This window comes from Limanda limanda, chromosome 9, assembly GCF_963576545.1.
Source record: "Limanda limanda chromosome 9, fLimLim1.1, whole genome shotgun sequence".
Lineage (NCBI taxonomy): Eukaryota > Metazoa > Chordata > Actinopteri > Pleuronectiformes > Pleuronectidae > Limanda > Limanda limanda.
Genome location: NC_083644.1, coordinates 22,849,977 through 22,874,430, shown reverse-complemented (window position 1 = coordinate 22,874,430; position 24,454 = coordinate 22,849,977). Strand labels below are relative to the sequence as shown.

The 24,454-nt window shown below is 40.7% G+C and overlaps 1 protein-coding gene across 2 annotated transcripts; it reads left to right on the top strand.

The window, feature by feature from the left end:
• Window positions 1–5,350: 5,350 nt before the first annotated feature.
• Window positions 5,351–23,030, top strand: nek1 (NIMA-related kinase 1). Of its 2 annotated transcripts, XM_061078384.1 has the most exons (36): window positions 5,351–5,415; window positions 6,210–6,358; window positions 6,468–6,564; window positions 6,706–6,803; window positions 7,069–7,152; window positions 7,238–7,305; window positions 7,411–7,497; window positions 7,973–8,027; window positions 8,271–8,471; window positions 8,552–8,624; window positions 8,978–9,129; window positions 9,348–9,407; window positions 9,717–9,776; window positions 9,860–9,907; window positions 11,056–11,136; window positions 11,254–11,426; window positions 11,511–11,633; window positions 11,732–11,834; window positions 13,308–13,394; window positions 14,000–14,083; window positions 14,202–14,279; window positions 15,439–15,534; window positions 15,644–15,850; window positions 15,952–16,005; window positions 16,436–16,676; window positions 17,275–17,400; window positions 17,491–17,667; window positions 17,977–18,180; window positions 18,277–18,382; window positions 18,583–18,659; window positions 18,749–18,966; window positions 19,499–19,656; window positions 19,997–20,397; window positions 20,733–20,866; window positions 21,315–21,447; window positions 22,165–23,030. In XM_061078384.1, the coding sequence occupies exons 2-36, from the start codon at window positions 6,242–6,244 to the stop codon at window positions 22,176–22,178; spliced, it is 4,275 nt and encodes a 1,424-aa protein (XP_060934367.1). In that variant the 5' UTR covers window positions 5,351–5,415; window positions 6,210–6,241; the 3' UTR covers window positions 22,179–23,030. The 2 variants fall into 2 exon arrangements, with proteins under 2 accessions (XP_060934367.1, XP_060934368.1); XM_061078385.1 differs by lacking the exon at window positions 13,308–13,394.
• Window positions 23,031–24,454: the final 1,424 nt, after the last annotated feature.

Here is a 24,454-nt window from a genome sequence, read left to right as displayed (position 1 = left end):
CTGGCATGTCAACCGACCCAAAAACTCTGGAAAAAAACAACTCCCGCGATTTGTTATGGTTTCTCTATGTCAGAAACGTCATGCTTGAGTGACTGTGAATGAGCTTCCTTATCAAATCTCGTCACTATTAAATGGGAGTCTCTCTTACATGGCCTTGGCCCGCCCCTCTCACCCCCCCGCCCCCCCTACACTCATTATAGATACTATATTTGCCAAATGACTTATCTTCGTTTTTGTAAACCTTGGATAAACCTGGACTAGCTAGCTAGCAGCATGTAGCAAATTAAGCACTCAAGATCCTCTGTGGTCAGCTGCACAGATCCGCACAGTATACGCCCCAATAGCCAAGAAAAACTTCCACAAAGTTACTTGATAGTTATTAAAGTTTCAAATCACGACCATGCGCCTACGTGACACGCATTACTTTTCAGTATGGGGTAGATGAAGGCACACTGGCACCCGACAGCAGACACACAAGCCGTGGAGCTTAGGGGCCGTGCCGGTGGGGGAGTGTTCGATCCGCCGGGTCCCACAGGGAAAGAGCCTGGATGTTCCATTTCTTTAAAAACCTCTGTGTTCCGCTACAGATCTGAATCAGATAACATTTTACTTTACAGATGGAGCTTTACTCATGTAGCAGGGGGGACGGGGGAGCTGGTTCATTAGCATTTAAAGGAACAGGCACTCAAAACAGGTCACTCTGAGGAGGGCTGTTTTGGACAGGGTTAAAAGGGTGCTGTTTTAAATGATCCTTGACCAAAGTATGTTACAGACATTTCATGACATTTCAAGACCCCAAGGAACCATATCAACTTGTGGTAAAATGGGAAGAATATGACCCTTTTAAAGATGTTTTTCTCACTGAGAGTCTGCAGCTTCATGTGTTTGTTCCTTAGTTTCATCTGGTTAGTTCTGTTTTCACATTGTAATTCAGGGACTAAAGATTTCAGACACAACGCTAGTTGAACGGATTTTTTTCTTATAATTTTACAAACACTGGACGATTTGGCCAGAATGTGAAACCACAATCTTGCCGACTGAAGAAAACAATCTCAAAGTGACGATTGAAATCGCACAGAAACGCATGAGATTCCTCTCCTTCTGTTTTTTAATGGCGGTGTGGAACACTCGCGTGATTAGACGAGACTTCAGAAGGAAACCAAACATGGAAGCGTGTTCTGTATTGCAGCAAAAAACAAAAAAAACAAATAAAAACCACTGATGTAGTCATGGCTTAGAACAGGGGTTCCCAAACTTTTCAGCCTGGGACCCCCAAAATAACGGTGCCAGAGACTGGGGACCCCCAACGACACTGGTGGTGGTTTATAATGTTGCGCACAGCCACGCACATGCACTATGCGTGCATACGTGCGTGCGTGCATGCGTGAGTGCATGCTTGTGCATGTCTGCTCAGGTAGCCTCTCCTTCTCCGCTAGCCTGTCCTGTTCCTGTGGCCTCCTCGATTTGGTTGGTATTAACCAACGTTTCATTGTGACTGTCAATAATTTTCAGCTGCTTTCCAAAAGAGTTTTGGCCAGCTACCGTGTGACTGGTGCTGCTGTAAATTGAACTGTCGCTAACCTGTGTCGTAAGATAAAAAAAGGAAATGTTTTTTTTTGTGGAGGAAAAAAAGGGGAGAAAAAAGAAAAAAACTGATGGGAAATGTGTAAGCTATTTTATTTAGTGACTCTTATTTTGAAGAGGGGTTTTCCCGGAAGGATGTGCTGTACTAAACGGCTGCTATGTCTCCTGTGTCTTCTTTAGGCTGAGGCCTTATTCAATACAACAACTAAACGCTCGGCTACAATTGCATGGTTTTATTCTAATATCAACTCATATGTATATATTATACAAAAAAAAAATAATAATTGTATTTCTTTTTGGAATGCATTTCGCGACCCCGCCTCTGTGTCTGCACCCCCCGGGGGTCGCGACCCCCACTTTGGGAACCCCTGGCTTAGAAGGCTGAATTGGCTGAAACAGTTTGTAGCATGAGCTGAAGGTGAGTTTTAATGTTTAGTCGCAGATGTAAAAGTAAACAGCATCCTAATTGGCTTTTGCTGTTTCTGTTGGAGCCAATTGCCTTGGCTATAAAACATGTTTCATGTCAGGAATAGCCCTGTGATGGTCAACTTTATCAGGCACTATTTTTGACAACACACATTGAAACACCTAACATATTATTTTAAATTACACATTTTGGCCAAAAATGACTAAAAAGAATCACACAAGATAATCAGCATAAACGAGTTCTCGAGTTGTCACAGAACTTAAAACATCTTTGAAACACCACAGATAATTAAAAGAGTCCAGGTCACCTGCTGCTTTATAAAAACTAAAATCAACCAATAGTCTGGATCTAATCATGTTGACACAGACAGGGACCGACTCAATGTGGAGGTTATCCTCAACCTTCCTCTTCCTGGTTATGTACACAGCCATTTTAGACTGCCCTAAAATTTTGTTCGCAAGTGTATTTAAAACCATAAATAAAAACGTGCTTGTTGAATACCTCTTTAAAACTGGTAAAAACAACTTGTAAAAACAGAAACAAATCAGTGAGTCAGTGACACTCATAAAAACAGTGAAAAATTGTTTCCTTTATACCACAAAATGAGCATTTGTCTTCCACTGTGTTCTGGATTATGGAGACAAAAGCGTTCACCGCCCTGATGTCTTACACTGCAGGTCTCCATGGCTCTTACTCAGTGGAGGTTTTGTTAGGAATTTCAAACTTTTAACTATAGGTTGTGTCTGAAAGAACTCTTAATAATAAAGCTAGAGGTAGTTTTAGCTAGATATAATGCACATACAAATTAATTTAATAACTGTTGCTGTTTAGTGCCAATAATGTATCTTTAAGTTGTCCTCATAATTAACTTCTTGGATATTAAAGCATATTTTCATTAGCTGTATTCAACATCAGACAGAATTCAAGGAGCTGTCCTTTCTGGGGCAAAGTCAGTAAGACATTGTTTAGTTTCGAGGATGCGAATGTTTACACATTCACAGTCAAGATTGTTTTGATGGAGCAGACACACAATAACACAATAATAGTTTCTCAAACCATAATGAATTACTCTTTTCATAAAGGCGGAATGGGAGGTAGGAGCAGTGGGTCAATAACATTACCTTATACAAATCATTATTTTCAACCTTTCGCTTATCATATCTAATATTTGGAATTTGCTAATAATGTTTGTACGTCACAAGCATGGCCAGTCTAACAGCTGTCCTGATAGGAGAGTCGAAGAGAGTTTGTTATGGTTAAGTTGGTGCAGCCGAGATGGCTAGAGCAAGACACTTTCTACTCAAGGCTGAATTACGAGACAACATCAGACTGTCAGGGTAGATAGAGATGCCCTAGCAACCGGTAGAGTAGCGTAGGTGCATGACGGAGAGCTGCTCGCTGTCACTTCCTGGATTCGGTGACAAGAGGCGTGGGACTGCGGCTGGACCAATACGGGAGATCCAAAGTGATTTGCGGTGACTCCCCTCCAAATATTCATAACCAATCACATCAAATCTACTGTTATAACTATACCAAACCCCTTCTGTTCGGGGCCATTTTCATCTTCCTACTGCTAACTTAATTAGCATAGGCTGTGATAATTGTCCATAGCTATGAATAACTTTTCATTGTATCTTTAAATAAAACATTTGATTGAACCAAAATCTTGGATCGGCTTCTCTCATTATATAGGATAAAAAAACACGCCTTAACAGTTTATAAAGCGACCTCCACTGAGGTCCAGTTTCTTGGGCTCCACCAAAAAAGTTCCTCCAAGGAGTGTCACTCTGTCCATTAAGTTTTTTAATGTTAAGTGTTTTTACCATTAGTCTATAGAGAATTTTTCCCGAAGCTCCCTCCAGGGAGACCAGGGGGGCCGGCTGCACCAGAGGTCCAGAACAGTCTTGTATGTCCAGTGGCAGGAAAGTGGCGGGGAAAGGGCCCTCCACATTGGGGGAAATGGAACCATCTTTAAAAGAGTTTAAAAGCAAGATGTCCTGATCTGCCAGTCTTCTCCTTCAGTGGTCAAGTACACTCTCCATCGTTCTTTCGGATTTAATCCCCAGTTTCTTTTGGACAGCCCTGTGGGGTCTTCCTGTCCACTAGCTAGCTTAAGCCCGCTAGCTCCACCCCCTGGCCCCGCCGCAGCCTGCAGCACTCTGGACAGGGTGACTTGTGGCCAGCAGGGGTGATCTAAAATTGTCCCATACAGGACAGGCTCCTGCAGCAGCCAGTGCAGGGAGTCCCCCTGTTGCCTTCGCTCTTTTTTTAAAAGGTACCAGACTTTCACTAAAAACAGGCTAAAATCCAGACCCAGGCTGTTAAAATGTTGCAGGATGCACGGGATAGAAATGATAACCAACTGTGGTCTGCACGCATAGTTTAGAATTCTGTTTTCTCAGCAATAGTTTTCTTCTTCTTCTTGCGTCCACAGCCACTTGTCACCATTGTAACAATTCTCTTAAGAACCGGAAATGTTTGAATTTCAGGAGTAAATCTACTTCTGAATAGGACGAGGTGGCCGAGTGGTCAAGGTGATGCATTGCTAATCCATTGTGCTCTGCGCGTGAGTTCGGATCCCATCCTTGTCGTAGTGAAGTTTACAATACACAAATTTCTACTCTAATTGACTGAATCAGCTTTCTCTGCTGCTTAAGATCATTTTTTCAAATGCTGTATTCTTGTCACGTGTATTGAAAAAAAGCTAATCAGGACTATCAACCAGGTGATTTGACATAGTTACCTGTTCTGAATGTCTTACCAACTTGAAATTACAGATTATTGGGGAAAATATGAGCATTTAGTGAGTGTGTAAGTATGGTGATAGGCCACCGTGTGATGTCAAGAAAAATTCCTGTTATGACTAGTCTGACAGTTATTCAAGTTAAATTAAGCTCTGTATTTTATGTTGGATGTTTAAATGTAGTCTTTTCCTTTTCTTTCAAACTGTAATTATGACCCGATTATTCCTTATGGTGTCGTAAAATAATATTAGTTTTAATTATAACTTTTTTGAATTTTTTCTATTTGGACGTTTTATTTTAATTAGGAGCAAACATATCCTCCATAGTTTTAGGTTAATTTGATATTCAAACGGCGGTGGTAGAAGCGAATGAGACGTGGTTCAGCTCGCTGTCACTATAAATCTATGGCTGTCACCGTCGCCATACTTCCGCAATCGACCTGTGGTTGCTATACGGTTGCCATGGTAAGAGAAACGTCCACACTGACTAGGCCCCTTATTCACCACGGAAGTTGACCGACAGCTGTATGAACCAATGCGCGGTCGAGAAATAGGAAGACGGCCAATGGGAATGCAGCAAAAGAGAGCTGGGTTAGGTTGAGAGCGCGATGAGCGGCAGCAGGTCCCAGCAGCTCTGACACAGCAGCGAAACAGACTAATGGTAAGAAAAGTACCAGACACATAAATACTTGTATCCGCTGCTACCACGTGAGCCTCGCTAATGTCAGCAGTCTGCGTGTCGTCTACTTCCGGTGTGTGTATTTAATGTACGGCGGTCTGCTCTCTCCGTGCGGCCACGGTACCGTTAGCAATGTTGCTACCCGCGGTACTGTGTGTTGTGTCCCAGCATCACAGCCGGAGAGAAAACCCCCTGCTCTGTGTGACAGGGCAGCTCGATGGGGAGGGAACACCAGCGACATGTCTGAACTTAACAACAACAACAACAACAACAACAACAACAACAACAATATAATATAAAAACAAGGATAATGATAACTTTCCTTGTATAGCACTTATCTAAACATGGTTACAAAGTGCTTCAAAATATCTATGGTAAAAAAGGAAAAGGTTTCATTTCAGTTCCATTTTAAGGGTTAGGGTTAGGTTCCAACAATGAGAAAGTACTTTGGCGACTGTAGAGAGAAATCATCAACCAGCAGAACCAGACTCATCTGCCTCCACCGGTTGGGGTGAAGGGAGAAGACAAGAGGGGAGACCGGCAAGAGTTGTGTTACCATCATATTTAAGCTCTGTCAAGGTGGTTGTTGAAAATATTAACCTTTAGTTGTACAACGTGTTTCGGTTCTTTTAATCACAATAACGTTAAAAGCCGAACCTGAGGGTACGCTGAAGCTAAATCTGACAATCTGAAATTATTGCCTTTTACAAAACTACTGCAGCTAAGTGATAGAACCGTACCATTTCAAATACATAGATATCTTCATCTCTCTGCAGACCCAGCACGAGGCGCCCCTCATTCCAGTAACATGGACAAGTACGAAAAGCTGAAGAAAATCGGGGAAGGCTCATTTGGAAAAGCCCTCCTTGTCAAATCAAAAGAGGATGGACACCAGTATGTCATCAAGGAGATTGGCATATCTGGAGTAAGTTTTATGTCCATTATTTCACAAGCTTTACATGAAACCATTAACATGAGCTCCCTTTCACTACCAAGCTCCTTCATCCATCCTGTTTCCGTTTTAACTTTGACAGATGCCAAACAGAGAGAGGCAGGAATCTCGAAAAGAAGTCGCTGTTCTTGCCAAAATGAGTCACCCCAACATTGTCCAGTATAAGGATTCTTTTGAAGGTATTCACATGAATAAATAAATCACTTAAGATCTTCGCAACAACAAGAAAGAACCACAGAGATGATCCTCTGCACTTATTTCCCAATGCACTCAATACAATGAGTATAATATTACTTGGCTCTGAATTGTACACTTTTCAGAAAATGGCTGTCTGTTTATTGTGATGGACTACTGTGAGGGCGGAGACCTCTTCAGGAAGATCAACTCTCAGAAAGGAGTACTGTTCTCAGAAGATCAAGTACGCCATTCCCTTTTTGAGACTACTATGAGCTTCCTAGACGTACTAGATGACAGGCTGAGAATGGGTTCATCATGTACATCGCATTGATATTGCATCTTAACCGATGCTATTCTAGATTTCCATACTCAACAGTCTTTGACATCTATTTAGACTATTTTTATGCTTCTGTAATTTACCTTAGTTGTCATTAGATTTGCAAATGTTAACAGACAGGGAAAGTTGATACTGTGTAATATGTTTTACCATTTCTTCCTTTGCCTAGATCATGGACTGGTTTGTGCAGATTTGCCTGGCACTGAAGCATGTTCATGATCGTAAAATACTGCACAGGGACATCAAATCACAGGTATTGCTCTATGCACCACATGATCCTTCCTCAGTGATTACATGCAATTATTTGTCATTTATCATCAAAATCTGTTTCTTCACAGAATATTTTTTTAACAAAGGATGGGACTGTACAACTTGGGGACTTTGGAATAGCAAGGGTTCTAAATAGGTTTGTACCTATGTCATCAAATAGATTAGCAGATCCCTATAAAGCCAAGATTCGTGAATATTTAATTATCCAACAATTTGCTTTTCATTCTCTTCTCATTTTCAGCACTGTAGAGCTGGCAAGGACATGTATAGGAACACCATATTACCTATCACCAGAGATTTGCGAAAATAAACCATACAACAACAAAAGGTAATAACTTGATGCTGTGGACCACTTTGTTGTATTTGTAGCATATGTGGTGTAAATGGATATGTAATTGTTATCCTGAGAACAAGCACTTTCCCCCATTGAACAATGAGTCATGCATGAGTTAATGTTAGTGAGTTAGAGTCAGTGGCTCCTGGGCGATGTAAAGGTGTCATGTCTCTGCTTTATCGAGTGAACCTGCCTGTGTATATCTGCAACAGCAAGCGAGTATTGATTTTCTTTTAACATGTGTGCGTAATCTTATCCACTTTAGTTACAGCCAATTAATTTAATGAACCTACAACTCAATGTTCAATGTGGAGTTTTCTCAGCAATCAATTCATTTCTCCTCGGAATTGCAAACGACTGATACATTAATGAATGGATGTACTGTTAACCTTCCCCCTGAACTTTTCCCCTGCACAATCCATTTATATGCTCTCTCCTCTTACTTTCCCTACTCTCCCTCCATCTGCAGTGATATTTGGGCCCTAGGGTGTGTCCTGTATGAAATGTGCACTCTTAAGCATGCAGTAAGTATTCCGTGTGTGACTGGTTACCTAAATAAAGTGTTCTCTCACATACTGATTTTAGTTTCTTCCTTATATTCTGTATGTTTAAGGGTTGACAAGCTAAGTTTCAAAAAATGTGTCATCAGTCTTGAGTGCTTTATTATCAAATATGTGTTTCTGTGTTAAATTTGTAATCACACCATTACTTCACACAGTATGAATACTAGGATTCCCTCAGTGATATCTTCATACTGCTCTTCACAGTTTGAGGCTGGCAACATGAAGAACCTAGTCCTGAAGATCATTCGCGGCTCATACCCTCCTGTGTCTATTCACTACTCCCAAGAACTCCGCTCTCTCTTGGCACAGCTGTTTAAACGCAACCCCAGAGAAAGACCGTCAGTCAGCACTGTCCTCGACAAACCTTACTTGTCCTGTAGGATAGAGAGATTCCTCACACCACAGGTAAAACTTGTTGTTTGATTCAGAATTTCACCTCATCTAGGCTGTAAATGCATTTTAATTGAATTCTCTACTGATTCCAGCTCATTGCTCAGGAATTCCGCCACAATCTCCTTCTCAAGCAGCCTAAAGTGGGCGTGTTGCAGGGAGCACCGGGTAAGTAAACACTGCAGCTGAATTTGAAATGTGAGGATACTTTTTCAAACTTAGACCCACTGTATGTTTTATATAATTCAAGGATCTTTTAAATGGACTAAAATTTATTTAAAAAAAAAAGTGTGTGTGGGACAACTGAATTACTCAATATACTAAAGTACTCTTATGAGAGGTATTTGTTGAAGATTTAGAGCTTTAAAAGTGTATTCATTTGAATTTTTGCCATGGACGTTTGTGTGAAGCACTTTGTAACCTTGTTCAGATAAGTGCTATACAAATGAAGTTATTATTATTATTGTTAGTCAGCATGGTCACACACAGTCTCTGCTGTTTTTTTTCACTTGTATGAGCAGCCTGGCGTTCTGCCGCTGGGTCCATACCACTCACTCCAGCCCAGAAGATCACCAAACCAGCCGCCAAATACGGAGTGCCTTTAACTGCGAAGAAGTTGTCAGATGCAGCCAAAAAGCCAGCAGAGAGGAAACCAGCTGTTAAACATAAACCGGTCAGTAGGCAGTAGAAGTTGATGACAAGTTGCTCGGATCTTTTAGCTTCACTCCTGTTTTGTTGTTGTTTTTTTGCTGTGTGTTTAAAAAAGCTGTGTTTGACATTGAGCTCATATTCTGGCATGTTGGAGGCCTCTCCCATCTGTGTGTGTGAGTGTCTGTCTTAACATCATTGTGTGTTGGCAACCTCTGAACCCCGGTGTCATATGTTGCTCAGGCCCCTCTCCCAGCACCCTCCCAAAGAAGAGAGGACAAGGAAGAGAGGAAAAAACAAGAGGTACAGCTGAGAGCCCCACGTAACTTGTATTTACTGTTGGATTCCCCTCCTTTTTCTTTTCCCAATTCCACACACATTAAAATGTGTGTCTTCCTATCAGGATTTTTTGTTTCCCCTCTCTCATTGTGCTTGATCCCGTTTTCATCCCCCGGCTCTATTTGAAATGTTCTGCTTGATTTCTCTTTTAACTGACCTTTCCCTCCTCACCCGTCTGCCCAGTGACAGAGCTGTTCTCCTCCTCTTACCTCAAAGTGGGTTTCTTAAAGATACCGTTGTTTTTGATTGACATGCTTTTTCCTCACATTGCAGGAAGGGATCAGAAAGAAGAAGATGGAGCTGATTGAGAAAGAAAGGAAACAGAGAGAGCAGGTGAGCACAGTGTTGAGTCCATATTTAAAGTCTGTAATTATTTTCCCACTTTCAGTTGTCTCTGTTATCTGTGTCATCTCCAGATGTTCCTGTATAAAGCAGAACAAATGAAGAGATATGAAAAGGAAAAGGTGAGTGAAGACATATATTGTTATTATTAAAAGGGATATTCTCCATCTTGTTCAAAAAAGGGAAAGTGTTCAGTTTAAAAAGGCAAGGATGAAATGATGTTTGATCTACCAAACGGGCCACATGGTTTTCATAGTACTGCCATACAAGCCAGTAGCCACAGTCAGATTTAGCTTTAGCCTCAGCGTACCTTCACGTTTGGCCTGTATCATTGATTACAAGCCCAAAACACTTGATGATGTGCACAACTGTGAAGTTATGTCCCTAACATCAGCTGGTGGCATCTAACACCTGCTGACATCTACTAGTAGGTAGTAATCTAAATTGTGCAGAAGACCTTGAAGCGTACAAGGCATATTCAACATCTCTTCCTATATTTTTAAAGAATTTGTTCTTTTATGCAGTAAATCGAGTCACCACAGTGATAAGCTTTGCAAGGGTCAATGTACTAAGGCCCTTTTCAGATTTGGTGTTAACATCCATCCTGAGAGATCCCATCACAAGTGGTCAACTCTAAGTTTGTCTGTTCGTACCTTAAACACTTGCGTTATTTGTGTTTGAATTAATTTTGTGGTTTTAACCCAGTCTGAGTTAACAAATGTGTCCAATGACAATGTTGGTGTGTGTGTGGGTTTGAGAGAGAGGGAGAGGGAGAGACAGAGACAGAGACAGAGACAGAGACAGAGACAGAGACAGAGACAGAGACAGAGACAGAGACAGAGACAGAGAGAAAGAGACCCAGCGGGAGGGTCTGAATGAACAGAAATGCGACAGCTCTGCCATCAGGAAAGATTTTGACTTTTGGGGAAAAAAGCATCAATCATCATTTGTCGGTCAGTGTTAATATTGTGGCTACAAACAAATCTATCTATGCGCTCTGACTAGCACAGTAATATGTTTGATTCCTTGAAACTGTTGCAGGTTAGAGGCGACAGCTGAGTAGGCTATCCTTAATGTGTGGCCCAGAACACCTTGGTGTTTCACACAGTGAAAAAAATGTGGTGTGAGTAATTAGATCTCAGGACGCATTCAGGATATATAAGGGTTTGTTCTGACCTGTACTTAGTGCTGACCACTTGTGATTGGATCACTCAGGAAGCATGTTAATCCCAGTTCTGAACGGGGTCTATGAAACAGTGATCTTTTACAGATCAATCGTATAAACCAAGCCAGAGAACAGGGCTGGAAGCACGTTCTGAGTTCTAGTGGAGGTAGCAGCCCAGAGAGGAAGGTACTGGACCCCTATTTATGTTTAATAATACAAAGATCTTCTACAAGATATCCTTCTTTTACATTTAAGTACAGCATACACACTTCTTGCTCACAACACTTTCTCCTGCAATCTCAGTGTTTTGTAGGTGGTAGAAACAGGGCTGCAGGTGTTGGCGCCCCTGTCCCATGCTCTGTGCTGAGCAAAAGTCCTTATGAAGCCTACCACGCTGCTCTGGATCAAATGTCTAAACCTCGGCCTAAAGACATTGGTAGGGAGGCATCCTCGGCAACACCGGGCAGTCCCATTCGGTGAGATCGCGCGTCTTCCTTTATCAGACATGTTATGAAGTAAAAATCATCGTATTAACAGGGTTATCTGTTTGTGTATGTAAGAAGTGTACCTGCTGCAGCTGGACCAGTGCTGCCCAGCAGCCCTGCCCATCTCTTAAACCACGATGCAATCAAGAGAGAACTTCAGAGATTGCAGTTCGTTTCTGTACAAGCTCGTTTCAGTAGGTCGGTCAAGTAGCCTCTCTCTAATCAGTAAATAACACTACACATCTGTTGTCATCGCATATAAATGTGTAGTACTAAGTGTCTTATTCTATTTTCAGGCAGCGTGGTCAGGTGGCTCCTGGCCGTGCTAATCAGGTTGAGGAGTTTTTACAGCGGAAGAGAGAAGCTATGCTCAACAAAGTCCGTGCTGAAGGACAACTGGTACGTAGTGGGACTTACACTGGAATGTTAAGGGTAACCACATTGAGTGTAACATTTATTTTATTGATATATCAACCCTTTTCCATGTTGTCGACTATGACCTTTCACAAACTGTGTGTGTTGATGTATCTCTTTCAAATAATAGGAATTCAAGAGCTCCAATAAGCATTAATTCCAGTATTAACACTGAATCAAATAACGCAATGCTGTGTGAATTGCAGTGAGGATTAGCCACTTTTATGCTATAGTTCAAGAACCATGAAGCTATCTAAGTCTATGGTAATTTGCTTGCCTGGTGTTCATAATGGCAATGCCTTAAAACAGACTGTATAAGAAGTGAAAGAACCTCAATCTTATCATTAGATAAGACAAGTGAACTGTTTGTTTCAGAGCTTTTCTGCCGCCTAGTTGTAGAATATACTGCCTGCTCAAATAGGGTTGCTGCTGTAGCCTGGTGTTCCACTGGTGTTCTACGCTGATCAGGCACATTCTGATTCTATAACTTACCCAGCGGCCACATAAAACTTGTTTGGTTCATTTTTGAGTGGCATCGCCCACATTACTAGTTATCAATACGTAGTCTGCTGATGCTGCAGTTATAAAGGGAAAATGTCTGCTTGATGCAACAGCAGAGTTACATTCTCCTGTCTGACACTGACTAAGTAGTGACCGAGCCAACAGGGGATTTAGATTTTTCCAGTGTAGAGCGCTGCATCCTTTACAATGAAGCAAAAGTGGACTTTAAAAGTCTGGGTAATTAAACATTGGACACAACTTCTTGCGTAAGTCTTTTCTTTTTAAATGTCCTGTTTAATCTGTAACACCAGGGGTTGTAACAAGTTTACTACCTGATGAAATCCCTTCTGCACATGTATACTCATAAAGGTGACTTCACTTATTCTAGATGTCAAGTGTAATTTACACTCCTGTCTGTCCTTTTGGTCTTTTGAATCCGTTAAAGTGGGACAAATTACACTATTATCATTCTGAAGTGAAGGCCTGCTCCTGGACTAGGTCCACAGATCCCTGAAGCTGCACCAACGCTGCTGCAAAAAGAGCTGTTCACTGTTTAACCTAACACATGCCAAGTGAAAAGCTGATAAGATGAACAGACATGAACAGATATTTCTTTAATTAGATAGGTAATGGATAGATAGATGTTTGCTGTTTGGTGCTTGACATGTAACACACAGTCTGTGTATCAATGTTTTCCTGGAAACAGTATTGATGAAAGTGGTTAGACTGAACCAAATGATAAATTTGTAGACCATAAGCTGAATAGGCTAAAACGCATCACAGATAATTCTGTGGGTTCATCATAACGAGTGGCCTCACTGTCTTAACATGTATTAATATGAAACCCTTGATTAATGCAGCTTTAAATATATCCTGGCCCCAACTCATGACTGTTGTTACAGTTGGATGTGAGGCCTACGTCCTTTCTAAAATGTGGTTAAATTAAATGGTAAACAGGGCACCCGGCAAAACCTGGCCGCACTCTATGGAAGCCGGGCTGGTTCGGCTCAGTGCAGGAGACCCAGAGCCAACAAAGAAGAGGAGGTAGGAGCCCTAGCTCGAATGCCCAACATCACACTTTGCCTCACTCATGGCACGTCTGACCGGCACGTCTCGTATGTGTGCACTAAAATCCCTCAAGCACGCCCTTAATTCAAACCAGCAGCTCAGACCCATGCCAGCTTCTTCCATTATGTGTGGTGTTCCTCTGTCCAATGTAAACTGTTTGTCCAATGTGAAGTGTTTGACTGTTTTTAGTTTTACCATTTAATGGCTGTTAATCTTCACAACGATAAACAATGAATACCATTGTTTTTGTTTGTTGTGTGTTTGGTCCTATTTTGAATAACCTCTCCACCTCAGCTTTTCAGTGTCTCACATGTTTTTTGCTTTGAATGGAATACACAAGTGTAAGCATCTTTATTGCACTGACAACTGCACAACTATTCTGCCTGGTTGAATGGTCTGTTAACAGGCAGATGCTAACATCATAAGTGTTGAATGAAGCCTTCACTTTCTAGAAGTGCTACCCGTGTATGCTTTTTAAATTTTTTTTGAATGTGACTGCAGATATCAATGCTGCATCCTACTCAGTGTCTGTGTAAGTGTTTATACCACACAGTTTGTAACACTCTTGTATTTGTTGTCAGGAGTACTTGAAGAAACTGAGGCAGATCCGCCTGCTGAATTTCAATGAGCGTCAGCAGATCAAAGCTCAACTCAGAGGAGAGAAGGTACAATGATCGTCTCTTAGATTCTTAGAATACCTTCCACAAAAGTGTTTACTGTTTTTCTCTGAGATTGTGACATTGTGACATTGTGGCTTATGGCGGTTGTTGTTGTTTGTTTCAGTATGACAGTGATGGTTCAGATAGCCAGGAATCCAGTGAGGAGGCAGAGCTCAGGAGAAAGAAGATAGAGGCCTTAAAGGTTAGTCTTTGAGGAACTTAAAACTTTTATATTTTATAATATACTATTTTTATTTATTTAACTATATTTATTTTCAAAATATTTCAGATTTATTTTCATTAAGAGAAGGAATTGCAGTCAGAGACCGCATACCTTCGCCAAGGTCCAACACTCTCCTTTTGAAACCACATTTCAATTCAATAGATCCAGATTTTTATTTTTATCTGCACCAAATTGCACACATTCATTCCTAAATGTTCAATATTTTCTTCATCAAGATCCATGAATGATTTTCTGAGAAATCAAGGAAAATGTTGTACGTAAAACGACTTATCTCGCAGTGTTAAAGAAAGTGAAAAGAAATTCCAGACAAAAGCCCCAGATTGGAGCCAAATCGGTGTAGGATTTGCAGTGGCTGTGTGTGAACTCTTCAAAGACGCCTTTCAAGTCAACAGATTTGGATTCATTTCAGTGAATGAGAGTGCCGGAGTCCATGTAGTGGTGAGGTGCCCTGTGACTATAGCCAATTGCTTTTATGCATAATAAATTAATTTAGTAGTATTGGTTCAGTTTGAGTATGAGCCACACAAAGTAAAACATTTAAGTTAGTAATTATTAAATATTTAGTTATATTTTCTGAGTTATGTTTTAACACTGGCAAAGTTGAGAATAATTACCATGGATTTCCATTTCTATACAACTGGGATGTGACGTCCAAGAAGAGTTTCACCTCTCCTGCTTGATGTGTCACTGAGAGCAGATACAGAAGAGCAGGAGGATCAGTCGGACTCTTCTTGTGACTGATTTTACTAATTGCATCAGTATTGTACAAAGTTAGAAGTGCGCTATTTGATAGATTCCCCTGCTCCCCCTTTCCCAACCCTCCCCATCTCCCTTTAAGTGTGTTAGACCTTAGCTTCTCTGCTCGATGCTTACAAACTGGAAACAGGATGTCCAATCTGACAAGGTTAATTGACACACACTGTGCCATGATATCATTAACGTGACATGACATGAAAATAAGCGATAGAAAACTGATCGAGCCAATGTTAATGTTCCTCTTTTTTTTGTGAGTGCCCTTTGCCGTCACCAGCATGAGGCCATCTTGGTTAGCTGCCCATGTCACCCATACCTACGCTCTCAGTATACATCATTATGTATGTTTATATGTACCTGACAGGCCCAAGCAAATGCCCGTGCTGCTGTTCTGAAGGAGCAACTGGAGAAGAAGAGGAGGGAGGCATATGAGAGAGAGAAGAGAGCTTGGCAGGACCATGTAAGCTCATTCATTTTTTTGTTTCAAGCTAACATTCCTCTGTCAGTAACATTACTTAGCCTTACTGGTGCAAGTATAATCTAATGATGGGTATTGTGTGTTGTGGAAGCTTGTAGTTCGGGGGTTGAAGGTTGGCATGGCAGCAGGGAACGTAGCGGCGGCGGCAGCAGTAGCAGTCTCACCTACCTCCGACAGTCCTCTTCCACAGCCTAATCTGTCTCAACCAGAAGCAGTTACCAATACTCCGGCCCTGCCTCCATCCAAAACCTCCACCCCAGTCATATCCATGACTGCTGCCCTGAAGAATGTTGGAGCAGTCAGTATACATTTACAAAGTCCTTCAGGCCTCTTTCATGTTTTCTTGTATGTATGTATTGCTTGGCTTGGGTATATTCATTTTAATTTTGTGTTTGTCAGATAACTCCACTAAAGGCAATCTTGCCTGTGCTGGAGACTGCGACAGTCATCCAGGTGAGTGTATCACTTCTTAAAGCAACATTATGTAACTTTTACTGAGCAACAGCGCCCTCTGCAGCCACTGAAACACAACTGAACGGTGGTTATTACCACGAACCCCGGCTTCCTGAATCAGAGGTGCTGCGGCTGTAGCAAATACACCTACGTCTATGCAGAATTTTTGATATTTTAAAAGTTTGCTGATCTTACATTTGAGATAAATTATGTTTTTTAAAGACGTCTAAGTCCTTTTAAGTGATCCACTGTTCAGCATCACTTTTGAACTTGCTGGGCCTGACTCGCAATGTAAGCTGCAACTTACACTCTTCTTACAGGATATTGTACTCGCTGACCGAGTTCCATAGCGTTGCTTTAATGTCGTGGGCTTAGATTTCTGATGCCATTTTTAGAAAGATAATGCTACTTAATCCTTTTCATTTAACAGACTGAGAAAAAGCAGATACTGCACCGACTTAACCAGAACCTAAAAGCCCAAAGTCCAGGGGAGGAGGGAAAGGAGGCGGTTCCACCCCCTGCAGAACCAAGTGCTGCTCCCCAGGAGAACCCGTCTGACACAAAGAGTCGTCCCTGTTCCAACGGAGACCGAAAGAAGTGGGATGCAGCTGAACTGCCTATACTTCCTGTGGCTCAGCAAACCTTAGAGCAAACCTTTGCCACAATGATTAGTGAGTTATTCTTCCAAGATATAATGTTGTCTGATCTTACGTTCTCCTTGAGGGAATGTCTTCAAATGTGGGACAGAACATTTACTTGGATTCATAGTTGAACTGATTTGATTTTTGTGGTACAAGGTCAAAGGTTAAGTTAACTGTGACCTCATGTTTTTGTGAACAAGATATATTAGCAACATGTTATTTCATTAGAAGTGGCACACACATTTACCCTTGGACTCAAGGAGGAACAAAGGTCAGGATTGCCTTACAGAACATGTTTTTTGGCTTGTACGGAAAGATTAACTGATTTTAGTGGTCACAGTGAAAAAATTGTCTGACTGAAATTGCACTTATTTGAGTTTGTTTTGTTTTATTTTGTGATAAAGTAAAATTTTGGTTGCACTGAACTTTAAGTAATTTTATAGACAAAGTTTTATTTGAAACAGCCTCAAATTTTGTTTAGCTCTGCTTTATAGCACAAGTAATCCTACATGTTAATACTTGTGCTGTGGAAATTATGTGACCACAGTGAAACTTATGTCATGAAAGTCAAACATATAAATGCATTTGCAAAAGGTTTTGCTCAGTTTTTCAACCTCTCTCTTACCAGACACCTCAGTGTCTCCAGACGAAAGGCCGTCCTCTGGTGGAGACAGGAAGAAGTGGGAGGCAGGACTTCCACTTGTCCTCTCTGTAGCCCAACAAACTCTAGAAAAGACCTACATCACAACCATTGGTGAGCTGGCTTCTCCTGAGTGACATGCACATCTCTCTGAAAATGAACAGTGGGCACAGAAAAAAAGTGAGGCCTTTTTATTTCTGTCAGAGCAAACAGCGGGTGAAGTCATAAAGATGGATTTGCTTCAGGAGGAAGCTCAGAGGAAGATGTGGAGAGTGAGTCCAGACTCCCAGGTGCTTCGACTCCTTCAGGAGGCAGAGCCTCAGCCTCTCACCCAGCAGCTGGAGAATGTCTATATCTGTGAAAAAGAGATTCTCTGCCTCGGTTAGTCTTCATTCAGTTTTCATATTCTCACCATCTACATCTTGCTCTTGTGCCATACAAAAGAAACAAGCTTGTAAACCTCAAAGCTTTAATCAAGAAATTGTTTATTTGTTCTCTCCCTTTATGACTAGATATGTCAATATTTTAGTTTTGTCATAATTTCATCACTAATCTCTTCATTTGACTGTTCCATGCAATATAAATTATTGAGGACACACAGCAGTTGAATTATTTACATCATGATGTGGTACTTTTCAGACTCATTGAAAGTCATGATACAAATCACTCACTGTTGATTATTCTTTACAGATAAGTCTAACCAGGCTGCAGTACCTGAGATGGAGAGGACACCTAAAGAAGTGTTGACCTCTGAGCCAACACCATCTGCTGTGCTTCTGAGCCCTGCATTTGAAAAGGAGAGTTCTGCTCCAACAGAGTCCTCACATCAGGAAACGTCTGTGGCCGGTACAATCGAAACAGTGACACCGCCGCCCAACCTCACTGAGGCTCACGGTTATTACTCAACCTTATATTTAGTCTATCTTCCTCATTTCAAAGTATATATATTTTAGTACAATGCAATCCTGTCTGGCCTGAAAATTCTTTCAGATCTAGCAGACGTGGAGTCAGTTGTTCTCGAGGACACCCCGAAACAGGCCTTACGTCCTCCAGCTGGTGTGCAGCAGGCATGGGAACAGAACGCCCAGCAGCAAATGTGACTTTTCATCTTTATCATATTAAGAACTTTTTTGTTTCATGACAAAATGAAAACATATTAATTGTTCCCTGACCCCAATATGACTTAAGCTCAATATCCCAGTGTATTTAAGTGAACAAGATTATTGTCTTTCAGCTTATAAAAGGTAACATGTCTCTGTGAACAATTTCATACATGTTTGTGTATTTCACTTATAGGCCATCAGAGGGCAGTAAAAGACCAACAGGCACCAAGGAGGGTGAGCGGAGTGTGGAGAAACCTACAGAATCTTCAAGTGAGATGATTGTTTAGAGAATTAAAGATAATTTGTTATTCAGCATGATTATCATCTAATTAAATCTGCCCCTTCCCTCCCTCACTCAGGTTTACCACAGAGCGAGGAGCCTCTGTTCACGAAGTTGTGCTCCCCGGCCCACCGACGCACTGCTGCCCTCTCAGTGCTCTCAGCCCAGTCCTCTATGGATGAATCATCGTCCTCTCTGGCCTCACGCTCACGCTCCGTCTCACCTCTGCGCACCAAACACCACAACTCCCTCCTCATTGGACTCTCTACGGGCATGTTTGATGCCAACAATCCCAAGGTGATCACTGTCTGAACATAATGCATTCGAGTTTTGTCTGGTAATTACCTTGGTAATGATGGAAAGAACAGTGTGGTATAATTTTATATCCATGACTGTTTTAGATGTAATAGGGAGCAGCTGTTCCTGGTGTAATGCCGAGGGTATTTTAGGAAGGATTTCAGTCTTCTTTATTAATGAGGGGAAATGGAATGGAGCTGGTGCCATTAATCACATGGTCTGAACCTGCCCAGGGCCTGGTAGGACAGAAAAGACATCCATCAACCTGTATCTATCATTACCTTCATCAAGGACATTGAGATCTGCAGAACCTAGCTCAACATGCTTATATCCATATAAAGAGCAACATAAAATATGAATGAGGCAGGTTTGGTCACTGTGCTTTTGGGGTTTTGTTGTTCTTTAGTAGTTTCATTTTCTACATTTCATTTGTGTGACAACACCAGATCCAAGCACACTATACATTTACTCATTACCTTGTTTTCACACTTAAGGCCGTCAAAATATTTCACAGTGTGCTTTGTGCTGTCAGATGCTGCGGACCTGCTCTCTACCAGATCTCAGTCGTCTCTTCAGTGCTCAGCAGGACTCTGCAGTAGCTGGTAATGCTAATGTTGCCCCAGACAACAACCTGGAAATTGAGGACCTGGATGAGGCGGCTAAAGATGATGACCAGTCAGAGACTGAAGAGTAAGACAGACAGAAACACATGAAATCTCAAAAACATTCTCAGGCCCAACTGTGTGATATTGTCAGTCCATAAATACACAGTGATGGCTATATGTTCTATGTTGCAATGTGGGTATATTAAATGCTTTCAGTGGGTACTATAACTTCTAAGCCAGTTGCTGCAGTCTTAAGACGACGGGTTATTTAGTTGGATTTCTTGCCTCTCTCGTATTCTAATATTTTTATATGTGTCAGAGACAACATTGTAAAATTGTGTAGGTCATTTTTTTGCAAAGACGCTATCAATACAGCAACCTAATGTTCTATATTGTATGTAATAAGAATATACTCTGTTCCCTAGTGCATATGAGGATGAAGACCTGCAGGACATCAGGGCCTCCATGGAGAGACTACTGCAAGAAGACGAAGACGAGGAATTAATGAGTGGCCCTCCAGAGGATGGAGTAGGAGACTTTAATGGAAACCCTTCAGAGAGCCAAGACAAGGAGTTTTTTAACAGGATAGCAGCTGAGATGGATCAGGACAACAATCAGATGGCTGTAGATAATGACGACGAAGAAGATGAGGATGATGAAGAGGAAGAAGAAGGCGAAGAGGAGGAGGAGGAGGATGATGAGGACGAGGATGAAGAATTCTCCAATGGCAGTCCGGGTGATGTGGAGGCAGGGGAGTTGCTCACCAATGGCGTGGGAGATGAGAACCACAGCAATAACAGCCAGCTCAATGAGGAGTGGCAATCAGGTAGGAGGAATGATGGACTTGCAAATGTGTTTTTTTTTAAAAACATTTATACTTATTTATTTTTTAATGCAATTTTTCACAATTGATTTATTAAATCTTTCAATGCAAGAAAAAACTGATTTTACCACTTTTGCTGACATAGTAAGTTTTTTGCAGCAACCATGGCAAACTCCCTTAGCTTGGAATCATTGTGAATATTTAATGACAGACGATTCATGCCTTTAGAATTAGACAATTAAACCAAAAATAGGTAATCTTTGCCGTCTAAGCATCTCCAAGACCCAAAGTGTAACAGTGTTATGAGAACTGAACTGACTAATCCTGCTGCGTTACAGATGGCAGTGGAGAGGAGCAGGGCGGAGACGCTGAGCTTCATGACAGCATCTTCAGTCGACTGGAGGAGCTTCGCTTTAACTTGGAGCAGCAGATGGGCTTCGAGAAGTTCATCGAGGCCTATAATAAGATTAAGGTATAAAATATTTGTTATTTCGCTCTAAGGGAGTTTTCACACCTGAAAGTCTGGACCATGGTCTGAACCAAGGTTCATGTTAATTTACATGGTTTACAGCTGTTCCGGATAGATTTGGTTTCATATTTTTCTTTAGGAAGAGCACTAAATTTGTATAATATATATGCGCATCCTGTTGCCATTGTCTATGTTGGCTGCGTCAACCTATACTAAACATTGATTTTTTTTTTAGATAGGCGTGTCTGGCGTTGGTGTGTCGTCAATTCTGCTATGGTTTTCACAAACTTTTTTGAATTAAATGCAGCAAAATGAAGTTCCCATTGTTATGTTGTGAGAGGACCATACAAGGGAAATAATATTTAATCTTTAGGTCATCCAAACAACTTCAAAGTTGAGTTTTAGAAGACTGACTTAATTGAATGGATGTCTTGTTGTTTTGTTGATCAAGGCTATACATGAAGATGAAGACGAAAACATTGACCTGGGCTCCAGTTTGGTCTTAAGCATTTTGGGAACTGAGCACCAGCATCTGTATCCCAACATCCTGCATCTAGTGATGGCAGATGGCGCATACCAAGAAGGTGAGCAGTAGCTTATTTTATATACTTAATATTCTATCATTTCCATTGTGTCGCTTTTTCTATTTAATTTCAATCGCACCATAACATGTTTTTTCAAATAATTTCCATTTTCCACTACACACTTTCCTCCTGAGTTTCTGTGTCACTTTCGGGTTGGAAAGCGGCTAAATAAATGTGAAATGCACCTTTAACACTATCTGTCTGCTTTGTCTTGCTCTGTGTCAAGGTGGATGTAAAACTTAAAGTTTTGAGTTTGACATGTTTCCCTTCAGAAATCTTCTGATACATTTTCTCTCTGAACGTCTCTATTTGACAATTTTTTGGTGTTCTATTTTTATTCCTGTCAGAGGAAGAATAGCTTGTTGATGCAAATGCCAAGTATCTGCTCGGAGGATTTATCTCTGTGAAGATGAACCTTATGGATCCATCCTGCAGTAACACTTGCTATATTTTGAAATTTAACTGGGGTAGCTATCAGAGAACAAACCCATTCACTGCAGTCGTTTTAAATAGTCTGTCGGTTATAATCACATTATCCATCCCCCCCAATGTTTCTGAGGTCACAGCTCTGGGTTTTAAGTCATTTGTGATGCTCGTTGTTCCATTAAATATTTGGTTGCCTCATTGATTCTCTCTTTATTGAAACTACTCCAACCAATGAACCTCTTTAATAAATTATCTGTCTCAACGTGATTCTTTGCTTTCTCTCTTTTGTAGATAATGATGACTAATGTTTTCTGCGATTGAACTGCTGGCAGCCATGCTGGCAGCTACGACAATCTGCTTGCTATCTGATGTTTTCCCATGACGTACATCATTGGCAGAAGAATCTATGCATGACATGTTGCAGCTGTTTATCCAACAGTGTTCCTGGCACACTTGCATGATGAATTACTAGTAAACTCAAGGATGTATTTCATACTATTGACTATCAGCACCTGACACTCTTTTCTAACCAGTGTTCATTCAAAAAGTGCATTAACAATACATGTAGTTATTTACCAAAGTTTATGGTTCTGTCAGATGTTTGTGAAGCTTTGTCTGTTAGTGAATGACACGTGTATTGTCACACTGATTCATAGTAGAAACTATTATGTCACAATTTGTTGTTGGTTGCTCATATAGACTCCTCATTTTATTTTGGCGGGCAAACATCTGGTCCTCTCAGGTGCTCTCTCTTTCTAACTGTCACACACACTAAACCATAGCTTCAAAACCAGGTCACCCTGGAAACATAATTTACTCAGAACCAAAGGAACCTCGTTTTCTTAATACAATTTTCATCAAACAAGAAGTTAAATATTGTACAGGACATTTTTCCACATTTCTTACTGTTTCAGTTTACCCATTTTAATTATTGTAATTATATGATTACTGTGAGACTGTTGACTGCTGCCAAGATACTGTAGCAAGACTATAACACTGACGTGCTGAGCATGGTGATGGAGAGACTGGTTATATTTATGTTCAGTGCAGAGCACTGATAAGTAAGCAATGATACAGATATTAACAATAAATCCTATATGACTAAAAATTAAATGTTGTAATTATTTTTTGAAGTAATAAAAACTTTTTTTCGAGAACCTCATGTCTAATTCTCCAATTTTTATTTATTTAATTGTTATGCTTTTTATTGATTATATATAATATATATATGTAATAATACAACACCCTCAACTGAAGCAAGCAATGTGTAACTTTTAAAAACATAAAGTAAAGGGGCTACCGTATAATGGAAGTGAAATTATTCCAGAAACAAGAAAGAAACGTACATATATATTTATACACAGATACAAACATATACATGAGTTAATTTACACAACACAACACATCTGCGTGATGCCCTTGATGTACAAAATAGAGATTGTGTACATACTGTATAGTTATGATACGTTCAAGGAGCATTAAGAAATATAAAAATAACTATAAGACTAAAGTTAAAAATCAATTTGCAATATATGAAGGTTGTGACCATGATATTGAGGAAAATTTATTTTGCCATCATCCGCTTTTTTCTACCTCACTGGCATGAACACTTAAAAATATGGTTACACATTGGACTTGTCAATGTTTACAAATGAGTTTACATTATTATTACAGTATAAAAGATGCTTTTATTAAAATTGATTATAAGGGGTGAAAGGAAAATCATTCTGCTCTACACAGGTCATGAGACTGATGCGTACACTAGAATATTTTCATCCACAGCCCTTCTGGAGACCACTCACCCCTCTGTCAGCTGGAGAGATTTATTTGTAGATGCAGGCCCTGTGGAATAATATAACACAGGCCTCCGGTGTTCTAACACCGCACCATGTCTGATTTAGTGTGGCAGGAGGAGTGGGCGTGTTTCCTTTGAGTGGAGCAGAACCATAGACTGTAGAGCAGAACCCAGTAAATGACTTTACCATCCCTCTAATAAGAAAAAAAAGCAGTGTGATAATGGAGCTTTGTAGCTTGTCATGTCTTTAAAAGTTGTTGCACTTAAAAAGTTGCAATTGTACCCCTCTAGAACTGCCATTACTCAACCGGTCGTTGATTCCCCATGTGCATGACCATGGTGTTTGACAGAGTGCAAATATTTCTTTTAATTTTCACATTTCTCTTTTGTCAAACAATTCCATGCATGTGTGAACTGGTTTCAATGACTAGAAACCGTGGAAATCTTTTACATTACAACTTGTAGGTAGTGATACTGCAGTTGGAAGAATTGAGGAGCCAATTCTACATATAGTCAGGCTCAGTGTCTGAAGGGGGAGACACTGAGCCTGATCGAACACTTCCATTGTTTTTAAATGAATGCAAAGGTATTTTTCTCATCTCTGCTTAAATCCTTTGGTTATTTCATTCCAAGAGACCAGAATGAGAGTTTTATGGGGATTTATATTATTTTTATCAATGTGTCTAGAATAACTTTTCCATTTGAGTGTCATGCTCAGTTCCTGACAGTATATGAGTTCTGGTCAGTTCAGGGCTTCCATAAAGACTTGAGGCTGTTTCATGCTAT

Excerpts from the sequence above, each read along its gene's own strand:
- nek1 (XM_061078384.1), top strand. The coding sequence starts at position 6,242 with ATGGACAAGTACGAAAAGCTGAAGAAAATCGGGGAAGGCTCATTTGGA. Across the intron at positions 6,565-6,705 it reads GTATAAGGATTCTTTTGAAG|AAAATGGCTGTCTGTTTATT; the intron begins GTATTCACATGA and ends TACACTTTTCAG. Across the intron at positions 13,395-13,999 it reads GAGCCAACAAAGAAGAGGAG|GAGTACTTGAAGAAACTGAG; the intron begins GTAGGAGCCCTA and ends ATTTGTTGTCAG.